Source organism: Mustela putorius, unplaced genomic scaffold (assembly GCF_011764305.1).
Source record: "Mustela putorius furo isolate JIRA1106 unplaced genomic scaffold, ASM1176430v1.1 tig00003875_pilon_pilon_pilon, whole genome shotgun sequence".
Lineage (NCBI taxonomy): Eukaryota > Metazoa > Chordata > Mammalia > Carnivora > Mustelidae > Mustela > Mustela putorius.
Genome location: NW_025422026.1, coordinates 9513588 through 9528804, shown reverse-complemented (window position 1 = coordinate 9528804; position 15217 = coordinate 9513588). Strand labels below are relative to the sequence as shown.

At 45.9% G+C, this 15217-nt stretch overlaps 1 protein-coding gene across 17 annotated transcripts in view; it reads left to right on the top strand.

Annotated features, from left to right (window-relative positions):
• The window catches only part of AKAP13 (A-kinase anchoring protein 13), a 322839-nt gene that overhangs the window by 199706 nt on the left and 107916 nt on the right, over positions 1 to 15217 (top strand). Inside the window, exon 1 of one of the 17 annotated variants that reach the window (XM_045067359.1) lies at positions 5580 to 6392. The exons of the other annotated variants lie outside the window; for them this stretch is intronic. Within the exon in view, the coding sequence (XP_044923294.1) occupies positions 6312 to 6392 (81 nt within the window). The 5' untranslated portion in view covers positions 5580 to 6311. Of the gene's footprint in view, positions 1 to 5579; positions 6393 to 15217 lie in introns of those variants that run through there. 17 annotated transcript variants of the gene reach the window in all.

Sequence of the window (15217 nt, the reverse complement as noted above, 5' to 3'; positions counted from 1 at the left end):
ACTGGCGGTTCAGTTGGCTTCGTAGCTGGTGGAACAGCATCAGGAATGCTGGTTGCTGCTCTGCCATCCTTCCGGGGCGGCTTTGGGGTGAACTCTGGGCCTCCACTGTTAGCCTTGTTCCAGCTTTACCAATGACACACGGCTTGGAGGGGCAGCTGTTACTGCAGCCACAGAATCTAGGTTCAGGATGCCGTGTTCAGGCTAAAGTGATAATAAGAGGGTAGAAGGGGAAGATGTAAAGTGGGTGTTTATATAAAATCACAAGGTAGGGAACGTCTGTTACAGTATGGAGGAGACCTGTTTTGAGTCCAACAGGAAAGGTAGAGGAAGTGAGCTTGGTTCGTCAGAGCCGCATATCCTTGTAGACGGTGGTCTTCGTGTTAAGACGGCCAGCTTGATCTTAACCACCCCAGGGTGGGCGGTCACAGGGCCCACCCGGAGCCATCAGGCAGCTAGCGGTTGTGGTGTGTGATGTAGTCGTGATGATCATTACGATCAAGTGTGATCCAGCAGAGAAGCTCTGAGGAGGGCATGAGTCGTGATGGGAATCTTCAGATATTGAAAATGCTGCCTCACCATAATGCTTGTCCCAAGGAGAACAAGTAGGATTAGTAGATCAGTGCATTCTGAGGAAGACCTAGATGGCGGTTGTCGGTATTCAGACTAAAGTCTCTGAGTTGGATGCGTTAGTTCTGATTTTTTTGTTGTTGTTCTGATTTTTGTAATGGATTACTAGAGTGAGAAGCTGTCGAAGGGAAATGTTAAGTACGAAGAAGTCAAGTCTGTTTAATGTAATGATACACTTTCTACCTGTACTTTCTAAAATTAGGAACGATTTGTCGTTTTTATTGAAAAAAAATTTTTCAGTCCTTTGGCATTTCTGTAGAATCTTAATATGAGAATATTGATATGAGTAACAAATTCCGAGTTTTCTTAACTCAAAATTTTTTTTTAAAGATTTTATTTATTATTTATTTGACAGAGATCACAAGTAGGCAGAGAGGCAGCAGAAGGAGAGGGGAAGCAGGCTCCCTGCTGAGCGGAGAGCCCAATGCGAGGCTGGATCCCAAGACCCTGAGATCATGACCTGAGCCGAAGGCAGAGGCTTTAACCCACTGAGCCATGCAAGCGCCCCTCTTTCCTCAAATTTTAACTTATGTTTTTTCAACGATAGTTCTATTTCTTTAACTATGGGGGATTGCTCAGGGCAAAATAAGATGCATTAGTGAAAGGAAAGAGGATTTACAGAGTTGAGGGTTAAGGGAGGCTCACGTTGTTAGCTGTACGACCTGACACCACTGGCTGAAGCTCAGAGGGCCCCCCTTGCTCGGCCACCAAGTGGGCGCGAACCTTCGAGCTCCTGAGGAGGAGTCGAGGAGACGGCAGGTGGACGCCTGGCAAACAGCAGGTACGCAGGACACATTGTTAGTAATCACTGTTGCCGCAGAAGAAGCTGTCCTGTCACTACTCCACCTGCAGTTATCTTTCTGCCGCCTCGCTCTCTCCCCACTCCTTTTATTTCACCAGGCTGGTGGCAGTTGTAGTAAAAGTCAACAGTTGTGGACTTGTTCCTGCTGAGACCTGTCTCCCCAGAGGAGCAAAAGTTTGTGAAGAGACATTTTTAAAGCTTTGTGACTATTTTTCTTATATTCTTCCATCTTAGTTTTTTTTTTTTTTTTTTTGCCACTGTTAATTGGGGGCAGAGAATCTGCTGCCACCGGCTGCAAGGTCTTCGAGTCTCTTCCTGCGAAGGCACTAAGGGCTTCAAGCGGGGGCACTGCTCTGCTGCCACCCTCGCCAGGCGAACTGGAACTGCTGGGGGGCTGCCCGCCAGCCTCCCTCTTCTCCGAGGCCTCTTCACCTTCATGGACTCCCCAGATCTGTTGGAGAAAGGCCTGGGGGACGAGGACGGGAGGCCTCCCTCTCCTGGACCAGTGGTGCTCCAACACCTCAGTTGAAATTAAAAAGGAAATCCCAGAGGGAAATAGTGCTTTTGCAGCATTGTCAGTAATTTCCTTCTCGCTCGTCCCAGTCAGCTGTCATACGTGAAGGACTCTGTTATTCCAGGCAGGCAAGAATTGCCCAAGTGGAGAAGTGTTTTATCTGTGTTCTAATAAATTTTGCCACCAACAAACGGGTAATTCTGGGTGACTCACTGTTTTGAAGTAACAAAATCACAGATAAATGAAAATTAACTGTGGTAGACCTTTCCTTCCTTCTGATGACACGTGAAAAGTGGAGGAGGAGAGCATAGTGATGCAAGAACCACTGTATGTTCTCCGCAGCCGATTTTGAGAGAATTTCTCAATTCCTTTTTCTTTCTCCTCTGCATCTGCCCACATCCTCTGAGCTATACGGCAGCTGATGATTTCCTAGTCTCAGGCTGACCATATCCAATCAAGAGGGGGCTTCCTATTGTACTCATCCCCTGTCATTTTTCAGTTCTGGAAACCTGGGTCCGGAGAGGCCAAGTCGCCACCCCACATTGCTCAGGGAGGCAGCAGCACACCGAGGAACAGAAAGAACCCTTGATTTTCACCCTGGTACCTTGTGTTCCTGCAGGGACCGAACTGGCTATTGGGAGGGATCGGTTAGCTGTGCCCAGTCTCATGCAGATGCTGTGTGTTCACTTTGGGGTTATAGGAAAAATCCTTAGTAGAAGTAGACTCCTCCCCTTCCTCCTTCCCTGCACCTCCCCTCCGTGCTTACTGGCTTTCGGTGTTCTGTTTGGGTCGTTAGCATCCCCACTAGGTGGTGTCCTAATTCAGAAATTTTGACTGTGGGGCCTTGAGACTGGGCTCTGCTCTACCTAAGGGAAAGCAGCTGAAGAGACCTGACCCATAAGAATTACTTAAATAATTTGGATAAGGTGTTAGATCTTGTAATTAAGTAAATGAAGGGAAAATTTAATCTGTGAACAGAAATGCTGTCATTGAATTAGAATGCATAAAATATTCTGGAATATTTTAGAACTTGTGTTGGTCCTGTGGTATGAACAGAGTAAAGGACTGGTTGCTTCTCTTGAAGAATTTGGGACTCCTCTTGTGGATCGAGAGTGGGATGGAGGACACAGAAGGGAGATACGATTAATCTTGTAAATAACTACTATGGTGGTAAGAGGCTGGAAATAAGTATATTTTACTATAAATTCCCAAAATTTAGGAGAAGGGAGGATTTTCTCAAAACAAAAATTCATAGCTCTCAGCTCTGGTTTGGATATAAAACGATTGGTTGCTGTGTTTCAAACTCCTAACAGAATAACTGTTCAGTGATTCCAGATGTTTTTGATAAAAACTTGGAATTGTCACAGCAGCGGCCAAAGCACAGGACTGCGGATTCTATCTTCTGTGGAAAGTGCTGAGCAGATCCAGAGGGGAAAGCAGAACAGTCGGGGCACCCCCTTCCCTCTCCACCACAAGTATCTGTTCCCTATCCAGAGTGTTCATCCTAGAAGAAGAAACAAAATATAGAAGGACAGTTCTAAATCTTTGTAGTAGGTTTCTGTGTGCAGAAGGAGGAGGAAACCTAGACTTCCAGCCTCTGGCACAAAGTCAGCAGATCGCCAGAAATAAAAAGGTTAGTTAGGTCTCAAAACATTTCAGGCAATTGCATTATTTTGAAGCCGGTTTCTTTTCAATTCCATAACGTCTTGAGGACAGAGACCTTGTTATTTGTTTGCCTTCCCTGCAAGGCAGAGAATATCTGTTAAAGCAATAGAGATTGTGTGCGTTTAAGTCAGTAAGCACTTAGACGGGATCGGGAGTCGGAAGCCTCTCTGGTGACTGAGCATCTCTGGTCCCCTGAGAGGTGCCTGGGAACCTTGCAAGCAGGAAACATTTGCTTCTAATTAAAACAGAAGGGAGTGGCAGGAGGAATAAACCATGTGGAGGACAGAGGGGAGCTGGCCTTGTATTCATATGGAGAGGAGGGGGGTTCTGAATTACAGCTTGATGAAAGTTCATACAGAAGAGGTGATAAAACTAGCCATTTTCCCATATCCTAAAGCCTGATGGGTCTTCCCATTTGTGCTGTGGACCACAGAGTCTCAAAGTATTTGTAAGGTCCTGGTCAGGTTCCCACCCTTTTAGTAAGTCTGAGCAACAACTTTATTTACAACTTTTTAATCTCTGTCTAATCATCCTGTTTCTACTGTTTTCCATGCTCACTTTAGTGAAAAGCAACATCTGTTTCACTGTTAGTGTTGGTAAGATCACAGAGCCAGGGCTCACGGCGTGGGAGTGGGGGGCTTGTGGGGAGGGGGAGGCCGGCCACCTGCCTTGGATGACACAGGGGTAGGGATCAGGGCTCCACGTTGGGCACAGCTAGGGCCGCGGTGTAGTGGTAGGTGAGGAAAGATCTTGCTTTCTCATAGGGTTTGCCGCCTTTCCCTCCTTTGGCTGGTTAGCAACATGAACGCCTGGCCTGAGGAGAGGGTGACTCATCAGACCTTCTCCACCCCTTTCATAAAACCCTGAAAAACCTTGCTACCACCTCTGTTTGCAGTACTCTGTTTTGAACTATTTGAAATCTCTTTTCTTCCTCTCCCCTGTGGTATCTGAAGCCCCTCACTCACACTCTTTAGGTCTGGCTGAGGACTCCCCTAGCCTCTTGAGGAAAATATTGGCAGCCTAACGCTCCTAAAGGATAAGATCTTCTTCTTTGCTTTCTCCACTCTTCCCCCCCCCCCCTTTTTGCTTCCTTCAGTTCCTTCTTTCCCTCCCAGATCACTTACCAACCAAGCTGAGAGGGTGTCTGAAGTTAGGATGAATTCCAGAGTGGGCTGCCCGGAGGCTGTGGCACGGGGTAGGACTGCGCGGGAGGGCGTCTCCGCAACAATGAAGTGACAGAGCCAGGCAAAGGCTCAACCAGTGCCGTGAAAGCCCTGAAAGGGGAAGTGGTCCCAGCCTAGGTGACCCTCCTCTCTCAGAAGTATTGACACATGCACCCATTCATTCTACTCCTTTTTTCTTGAATTGTCTTTAAAGCCCCTTCTGTCACTCATTTTCTGCCCCGCCGACCCTCTGCCCCCCACTCCACCCCCCAAAAAAAGCAAAAAGAATGAACCATTCTTGAAAGATTTTTAAACCATATCAGGCACTTTTGTAGCCACTTCTGGATTCTAGAGACATAGCCCTGAAATACTTGGCTAACATTTTTCTCATATTAAATCATGGGTTTGCATTTGGCAGGGAGCTGCGTGTGCGCCTCGGGTCGTTTCCATTTTCTATACTTTGCGGAATAGATAAGTATGTTGTACTTGCTCGTGGTGTTTAGGATGACATCCTCCCCCTTTTATTATCGCGCTGCTCCGACATCAGAGCGTTCGAGTTGCATCTTGCAATGCCTGACAGAGCCTTTTTCATAGGGGACAGTGTGAGGAGGAGGAGGAGGAGGAGGAGGAGGAAGTGGGTTGGAAAAGGAAGCCTTGTTTTTCTCTTCGTCTGTGGATGAATCATGTTCCCACTGCAATTAGGTTTTCAAACCTCCAAGGCTGCTGGTGCGGAGCTGAAAGGGCAAGTAGTGACGTTCCTGAGGGTGAGGGAGGAGGGGGGCTGGGGTAGGGAAGGGCCAGCGCCCGAGGAGGGAGGAGGGAGGAGGGCAGGAGGAGTGGTCTTTCTCTTTGCCTTTCCTCTGCTGTCAGTAGAGATTTGCAGCTGAAATCAGAACCAAGCCCCACTGTCTGGTGAGCAAGAGGCCGACTCCAAGGACTTTGAACAGAATCTCCAAGCTTCTACTGGTTTTTGGTTTGGGTGTTTTTTCTGTAAAGGAAAAAACTTACCTTCCTTCTCTCTTCTCTCTCTCTCTCTTTTTCTTTTTGTAAGCAGGAACAGAATTTAATGAGGGAATGAGAGTGTTTTCATGCCATCCCTTTGAAATAGAGTTGTTTTACCTTTTTCTCTCTTTTGCTTTTCCTGACAAAGTGCAGACTGGATTTTTATTGCCTGCTTTGGGTTTTTCCCCCACGTGCGTCGGCCATTATGCGTAGCCGGTTCATTCTTAATTTTTCTACTGGAGTTGTCGCCAGTGATGGAAACGCTGCACACTTCTCTTTCACTTGGGATCTGCATAAAGTAGAACATCAGGAGGCACTTACTGTTTATATTATGAATTACAAATTTATCACCCCGGTGCTCTGAAGTCGCCAGAAAGTCTTCCATCCGTTCAAGGAATTGGATTCCACTCAGTTTCTTCTTAATCAATTTTGGACCCTTTGAGGGTTTTATAGAGAGAGGAGTTTGGAAGGCACAGATCTGCAGCTCAGCGTGCGACATTTGGAACTCTGGACTTGGGGGAGTGCAGTTGGAACAAAAATGTATGAGCGGCACAAGAGGCGCTACAGCCTGTGTGACATCTCCAAGGTGGACAGGACAGTGGATGTGGTGTTGCTGAAGGTAAGGGGCCACACCTCCCAGAGCCCGCAGCTCCCAAGCGCGCCTTTATCTCTTCGCATCCGGTGACTGAGTGCCTGGCTGCCCTGCTGGCGAGGAAGGCTGAGAGGATGTGTGAAAAGTCAGGAACAGAGGGGCGAGGTTGATGATTCTAAGGTTCTCGAAAGAGTATCTGAACCAAGACTATGGAGGGGGCGCTTAACAATCAGTCTTAAGCTGCACTTAAACGGTTGAGACATCATTTTGTTTGCTTTAACATGTGCTCTTAAGCTCGGGAACTCTTAAGCTCATACTCCTGAAAATCACAGCGGGAGAAATTCGTTTTCAGAGTTGCTGTTTCCTAAGATGCCTCTGTCTGTCCCCCTGGTATCCCCGCCCGCTCACCCTCCCCTGCTCCAGCCCCACCTGTCTGGGCATCGCTCTCTGTGGGTCTCCTCTCCTGCCTTTTCTCTGATTTCCTCGCTCTTGTCTTCTCCTGTCTCTTGTAACTCTGCAGGGGCAGGAAGGACACATTTTCCCTTCGGAGGGGTCTCCAGCCTGTTTATTAAAGTTGCAAAGTGGTGCTCCCACCTTGGTTTGACTGTTTTTCGTGGACTCTGTTGGTAGCTGTATTTGTTTTCTCGGCGTCGGTGATGTCGGTGTCTAAGCAGGATGGGGGTGGAGACTCCGAACAGCTAATTGCTCACAGAGGGCGTCCTTGAATCTAAAATTAGTAAGGACTCTTCCAGCCATAAGATGGGAGTCTGGGAATGTTGGACGACTCCAGGAACACTTTTTGGAAGTTTAGCCATTTTCTGGCAAAGGCAGGGGAAATTGGAAGTCGACCAAGTGCTTCACAGATGCCAAAGAACCTCAGTACCTGAACTTGGGAAAGTTTAAAGCTGGTGGGGCGTAGGCGGAGTGGTAGCGTGTCGCCCTGGTCAAGGAGATTTTGGAACTGTGTTATCGATTTATCGATTCAGTTTATTACTTGAGACTTCCTAAACTTTTTCACTGGTCCATTGAGGCCCAGAAATGGGTCTAGAAGGCTAGTCATAGAAACCAGTGACATAAACCGTGGATGAGGCGCCAGGTAGAAGTCGTGATTTATGACAGAGTGGTGTCCCTGGCCTTCCTGATGACGGCCAGGTGCTTGTCCGACTTGCCAGGCTTAAGCTGAGAGCAGTTTGGGACCTGGCATTTTGAACATGTTCCAAGATGTAATCAATTTTAGTTCCTCCGAAACATGATTACCTCTATGAAAACACAGTGGTGTTTTAAAAATTTTTTCCTCATAGGATTATTATTTAGGAGAGCTCAGTTTTTAGGACCTTTATACGCTTGACTCTTGATGATCTTAAATTTTACTTGTCTAAGGAAAGAGAAAGAAGCGATAAAAGGAGGGAGGGCAGAACATCCCAGTCTGGGTGTCACAGGGAGTATCACATATTTAAAATAATGCTAAAATGCACAGCACCCTGCACTGTAGCCGGGAAGGAAAGCCTTTACGAGTGGAGCTAAATCAGCGTGGGCTTACTGGCCCCAGAGACGCTGTTTTACAGTTTAACAAAACACTTCCACATGCGTTATTTCATGTGAGACTTTCTGCTCGGGCAGCAGCTGTTCTGTCCACACACCTGCCCCCACACATGCTCGCGTGAAGAGCCCAAGTCTTCCCCTGATCTCTTGAGCCAAGTGAGAAGTATGAAGTACTTGACTGACGAAGATGTGATTTTCTTTTTTTCCCACAAGCCCACAACTAATGAAGGATAATTAGTTTTTTAGGTGAATTTGCTTGTATTCTTTTTTTTTGCGGGGGGGTGGGGTACCATGCTGCCAACTGTATAATGAAGGCATTTTAGTAGAGAAAACTTCACTTCTCAGAAAATGGGCATTCGTTACAAATGGAGTCCTGAAAATAGTGTGTTTGAAATAAGATCACTAAGTTTCGTGTTAATTTTTTTGCTTTAGAGAAGAAGGTGACATTCTTGAGAGCCGTACATTAAAATGTTATTAGTGGCGTGTTCGATGACAGTGATGGCGCTAAATCCTCGTCTTGCTCAAAGACAGACAATAAACAGAGAAATTAAAAAGTAGGGATTACTGTAAGTTACTTGACAGGGATAAACAATGGGCTATATAGGAAATAACCAGAAGGCCTGTTTTAGATCAAAGGTGTTTCTGAGGTGTTGCCGTTTAAACAGCTGATCTCCAAAGGATAGAAGGATGCCCGCGCTGCCAAAGGAAAGTGTTCTGGGGAGAAGGAACAGTAAATGCAGGACCCTGAGGTCCTCAGGAAGCAGTGGCCGGGCCACCATGATGGGGGCACACGGAGCAGGAGGGGGAGCAGTATCCAAAGAGTCCTAAGTGGGAGAAAAAAGCAGGGCCTTGACGGCCACGAGGACTTGGCTGTGTTCGGATATGTTACTTCTCAAATTATGTTTTGAAGAGATCCTTCTGGTCGTGTGGGAATGAGCTAGGCCGCCATTATGGCAGCCCGAGGCACAGTAACTTGGTTTTGTGGTCCGAAGTGGGAAGAGGTGGATGGATATGAGATCCAGGCTTTTCATGTTTACATTCCTAGTATTTGTCCCATTTTACAAACAGACGGGGATAGTCAGTAATTTTCCAAAGGTCTCAGCTCATGTGGAACAGGTAATAGGATACAAATCCAGCTCTGATTGTTTACAGACTTCATGCGTTTTCTTGCTAAAGTAGACCTCCTTCAGTCAGCAGTGCACATGAATATGAATGTGTGAATCAGTTTTCATTTAAATACATATGTGTTTCTTTTCTATGTTATTATTTATTTATTTAAGTAGGCTCCATCACGGGGCTTGAACTCACGGCACTGAGATCGAGTTAGACGCTTAACTGACCAAGCCACTCAGGCGCCTCTAGACTTACCTAGTGGAAATAGTCTTAGAAACTCTTGTCGATTGCTTCTTTCCCAGGGCAGGAATTCATTCCATAACACATAGGGCAGATTCGTGACCTCATATAAATTTATTTTGGTGCACAATTTTTTGTAGATTTTTTCCATAATTCTTTTTTTTTTTAAATCATTCAGAAGTATTCTCCAGTGATCTTTAACTTTGAACTTCAGTATCATTAATCCATGTTTTTAAAAAACCTCTCATATTTGGGTACATATGCCACTCTGTTCTCAAGTGGTCATGTGTGTGTTCTCACTCCACTTTTGTCTGTAGAAATTTGCTGTTTTATACAAATGAGTTCATAAATTTTTCATTTCTTCACTATTTCTAAGTACTGAAAACAATATTCCTAATCTGTATTAAATGCTCAAGAAGTTCAGTTAATTGAATGAATTACTCTTTTAGGACTTCTAAGTAAGGATTCCCACGCATCATGGTACGTAGTCTGTAGTTCATGTACTAGAAGGTTGGCATAAGAGCACAGAGATGGAGGAGGACAGTAAACACAAAATTTAGACTGTGGGCCCGCTGCTGTGGGATTCCACATTTACGACGCGGGCCTTCCATCGGCATCCCAGTAATTCATTGCAGATTAGCTACACCATTCTCGTCCCGGTTATATAGCCGTGCTTTTTTTGGCTTGTGCTGCAACCCGATCTTTTCCCTTGGTCAGTGCTGTAGAGTTTGTTTCATGGTAGCTCTCCTGCATCAAGGCCTTCCCTTAAGATTTCCCTAAAGCTGCATATGTTTTCAGTCTGTGTCCTCAGATCAGCTCTTGCTTCCCATCATCGGCCTCCAACAACCCTGAAATTTTACCTCCTTTCTGAATTCTTTGCTGAATAATAAGGCATAAGTTAACACTTGGTCACTTACGCCTCCAGTCCCCGGCCCAGTACACGCACACTTCGCTCTTCCTCACTATATGACATTCCCTTGACCACCCCCCTCCGTGTGTATAACTTCTTGCTCCTATGATAAGGGGTTGGTTACTATGAATCACATGCTCAAAATGGGAAATGGAAGAATTTTATTCTTGGCAGCAACCCATTGGTACCAACATGCTTGTTTTTATCAGCATCCTTCGAAAAGCTAGTAGGGAACTCACAAGCTGGTGAATGATAGTTTTCACCTAACGTAGCTCAGTAGCTAAACTCAGGGTGAGTATTCCTGAGACGCATGTTAACACAAGAGGACACTACCTATCTGAAACTTTGTGCAAAACTAGCATACCAGAAAGAAGGGCATCAGAATCGAGGATTGATTGCTGATGTAAACTGACTTTAGTCCAAGGCCCATTTCTGTTTTACTAATTTTATAACTTTAGGTACCTGGAAAAATATTGCCTACTAGTAATAATATGATTTTTCACATTATTGATGGTTTATTGAGAACGTACTTTATAGCCTGTGATTAAAAGTGTCTGGTGAATCCTTAAAAGATTTGCAACCATGTTTTGTGCGCACTGAATGAAAATATTTACAGAGGACAGCCCCATCCCTGTCCATGATGTTTGGGCAGGACACATGACCTCATTAGCTAAACTCAGAGGAGTAATTTGTCTTTAAGTCTAGTGTCATTTTCCCGAGAAATACTCCATCCTTCCTAAGTTTGCTTTCTCTAAGACAGTTCGACCTCGCGTCAAACGAAAGATGCAAGGAGACTCAGGCCTGAGGACAACTGCACACATCTGCCCAGTTGCAGTCCGATTCCCTGAAAAGATTTGACTCAAGTATTGGCTTCTCTGTCCGGATGGTGGGTTTTTGCTTCCTTTCGTTCAGCTTGTAACTCTGGCTGGATCTCCTGAGACAGTTGCGGAGGAAGTAAATATGAGCGATGGCTGGGAAGGCTGGGTGTAACCCTGAGCTTGTATTATTAGGATGTTCAGATATAAACAGTAGGAGAAACGCTGCCAAAAACAAAAGGCAGTTCCCTCTCTGCTGGAAATATGTACAGCTCTATTTTCAGACTGATGGGAACACAATGTGGGTGTAGTTCAGAGGCTCACAAGGAGTCCCAGGCTTCGTGGCAGGAACGAAGAATTACCTGGACGGCCCTGGCCTTTCTTCTGACTTTCCATTGCCCCATGTTCCATGTGCCTTGTAGTCCCCCCAAATTTTGGATGTTGAATACCCGTGATGTCCGTGATTGAGGGATCCTGGAGATAGTGTGGACAAAAGACTAAGTTTGGTTTCTAGCTAAAGAATCATAAATGGGGTCAGAGCCAGAGAGTTTTTTGGTAACCTCCCTCCCAAAAACATGGATATGTAATAGCAGAGTGTCTACCTTCCTCTGTCTTCCTCACTTCCAGCCACTTGCTAAACACAATTTCTTCCCTCTCGTACCCATCCAGTCTGTTGCCAGTCCTGCGTCTTGCTCATACTAGCTCAAAGATTCCATAGGGCAAAATCTGGAGAGAGGGGCTCATAATCATCTTCATTGGTCTCTTTAAAACTCAAATTATTAACGTCTCGACACTGTTGTTTCTTCCTTTTCTGTCTCCTAATTCTGCTAAGAATCAGAATCTGGCCAAGCCTAGTCTCAGAGTCGGAGTGTTGATAGTACAGAGAACCAGCTTATCATCCACTCATGGAAAAATCTCGATCTTAGAGGTCACCTTTTGGAAAAGAGACTTACGGGCAAACAGGTGTGTTACCATGTTTGTACTCGGGACTTGGCGTTCTATCTGGCCTATAGGAAGCACTCTGAATGTTTCCAGTGTAGCCACATAGTTCAGTCTTTAAGTTGTCTTTCAGTATGAGTGAGAAAGACACAGTTGTTGAAGAACAGCACCAAGACAAGGGCCGACTTATCTGTGATATCAGATTCTGAAACAGGGCAGAAGGACGGGGGAGATATTTTGTAACCCGGTTTATATCTCTTAAGCAGTTTATTTATATGGTAAGAACAATATGTTCACACAAGAAGACATTATGCTTGGTGTTGCTGTCACTGTCTACAGGATATGGTGGAAAATACTGATATGTGTTTTGACATTCTTTCTGCACTTGGTACACATGGCACTGGCCTCTGGTTAATGGCATTGACCATAATTGGTAGCATCTGGCCCAGAATTCCAGCTCTGCCCCTGACTGTGTGGGCCGCTTGACCACCTTTGTCTAAATGAGCTTGCTTATCTCTAATTACTGTAAGCTTTTTTTCTCCTTCCTTCCTTCCTTCCTTCCTTTCTTCCTTCCTTCCTTCCTTCCTTCCTTTCTTTCTTTCTTTCTTTCTTTCTTTGTCTTTCTTTCTTTCTTTCTTTCTTTCTTTCTTTCGTTCTTTCTTTCGTTCGTTTTTGGTGAGAGCACCCATGACATAGAACTTACCCCAGTAGGTGTACGGGTCAGTGATGCCACGGAACATTTGCACTGTTTGCGACTCTCACCACCATCTTTCTCCAGAACTTGATCATCTTTGCAGACTGAGACTCTACCCATTAAATAACAGTTCCACATTTCTCTCTCCCTACTCCTTATTTCTGGAAACCGCCATTCTGGGTTGTTCTGTTTTGTTTTGTTGTCTCTGTGAGTTTGACTACTCTGGTTAGCTCCTCTGCATGAAATTATATGGGGTTTGTACTTGGCTGACTGGCTTCTTTCACTTAGCATCCTGTCTGCAGGGCCAGCCGTGTCGTGGCACATGTCAAAGGTTCCTTCCTTTTTAAGGGTGAACGGTAGTCCACTGTATGTGCATACCACATTTCGCGTATCCATCCGTCTGTTGATGGACATTTGGGGTGTTTCCACCTTTTATCTCTTGCGAACAGCACTACCGTGGACGTTGGTATACAAATATCCGTCCGAGTCCCTGCTGTCGATTCTTTTCAGCGTATACCCAGAAGTGGGATTGCTGGATCGGCCGTGTCGGACATTCCCTCCAGCGGTGCATGGGGTTCCGACCTCTCTGTGCCCTCGCCAACACTGTTATTTCCTCGGTGGTTTTTTGGAGATGGGGATGTGATCGTAGCCACCCTAACGGCTGTGATACAGCATCTCGTTGTGGGTTTGACTTATGCACACTCACTTTTGCACTGGTTATGTTTGTAAGAGGCCAGAGGCAGGAGCTCTCCAGGCTGCCTCATGTCGCCCTCTTTGAAAGACATCAGAACACCTGAGACTCTGCGTGGGTGAACAGAGTGCGACTCTGTTCGAGAGTATGACTCTCGTCATACTCTTCCCCACGGGATTTCCTGTCTGTTACATGGTGGATTTTGACTGCTTTTTCTTATTTCTGTGGATTCTACCGTGTGCGCTAGCATACAGATCTGCTGCTGCTTCTGTCTGCAGAGGACGCCTCCCCAGCCCAGCTGCACGCTGCTGCTAGACTAGTCCAGTTTCAGTCCCCGCTGGTCTGTGTCCTGATGCCCCATACTCCCTTCCTCCCCACTATCCCACTTTATCGGTATGCTTCTAGCGTTAACTTCCTGGCCTAATCCTGCTCTCGCTCCCTTGCTTCTGTAATTGGGGGAAGGGTCCACCCTTGCTCAAGTATAAAGCCTAGATTCACTGTAGCCATACCCTCCACTCTTCTTTCTGGGAACTTTTGGTCTTTTTGTGCTCCTCAGAGACGTCTAAGGAAAGGGTCTGTCATCGGGGTTCCAAGGGTATGCTCCAGAACCACTGACTGGACACATACCCGTGTTTCTCTTAAGGGTTCCATGGCTTCCCTCAGATTCTTGGAAGGAGCCTGGGCCATGTAAGGCTATGAACTCCAGCTCTGAAGTGTCCTGATGGCTCATCCTTTTTTCCACGTGGCTGGAATTCCCTACCTCCCCCCTGTCTCCAGAGCATCCTGCCCACCCCATGGACCATCAGCCTTGCTAAGCTTTTCTCAACTATCTGAACCAGAGATAATAATTATTTTTTTCTTTTTTAAATCCTAGGAGCTTCCTTACTTCTTTAGGTTTCCAGTACTCATATACCTGTTGTATTTCAGTGACTACTCAGTGTTTCCCAGGCTGTGGTCCACGGTTGGTTGAGTCGTGCCACAGGGTTATTTACCTCTGTCATCCTGGGGTATGGGAGGCAAATGGAACCCATGGCATTTCTCATTCAGAAGGGATCCTCACACTTGTGAACTGTGAGACCCACCCTGCCAGCTGTAGTCAGGGTCCCATCTTCCTCATCTGTCTGTTGCTGTGCCTTCGCACTGTTTCTTACGTAAGGCGGTGCCCCCAAAATGGTGCCTGGCCAGCTGTGTGGATGGATGTGTGTGTAGCTAACCGCCAGAGAGCTTCAGGAAGCCTTCTTATGCTACATTTCCCCATCCTTCCCTGGTGAAAAAGTCTTGATTTACTGGAAACTTGAACATTTTTCAATATAGGTTTTACTTTTAATTGTTTGTAAATGAGGCCTAATTCGGAAGAAGGAACCAGCTGACAGCTGCATTGTGGCCAGATTTGCTTAAGTGCCTTGTGTCCATAGAGATGGTGAGTCTCCTTGGCACATCGCTGTTAATTAGCTGTCGGTGACCGAAAGAGGCATCTGGACAGACAGCCCAAAACAGAAGACATTTCTCTCAGTGGCAGCATTCTGATACTCAGAAACTTGGCACCCAGAGTTCCATATATTTGTTTCATTTTCTTATTTTATTTTCTAAATATTCTTGTCCGAGGTAAACTGGGACTTTGTTTTCCAACTAATTGCCTCCAGAGATCTGAATTATACTTCGCCAGACTGTTTCAGTTTAGTATTGTTACTAAAGCTTGTTTAAACAATTGTTGAATTCCAAGACAAAGGAAAAAGTCAGAAGAAGCACTTGTGGGGCTGAGTAGAAAACGCCCTTGCTGTTTCTGAGTATGTCCTGACTGGCCCAGTTCCTCCACGGTTGGCTACCTCGGGTGGGTTGGTTTGTTTATCCATCTGGTAAATGGAGGCAGAGTGATAACCCCGACGGCTCTCAGTCCTAACTTTTCAT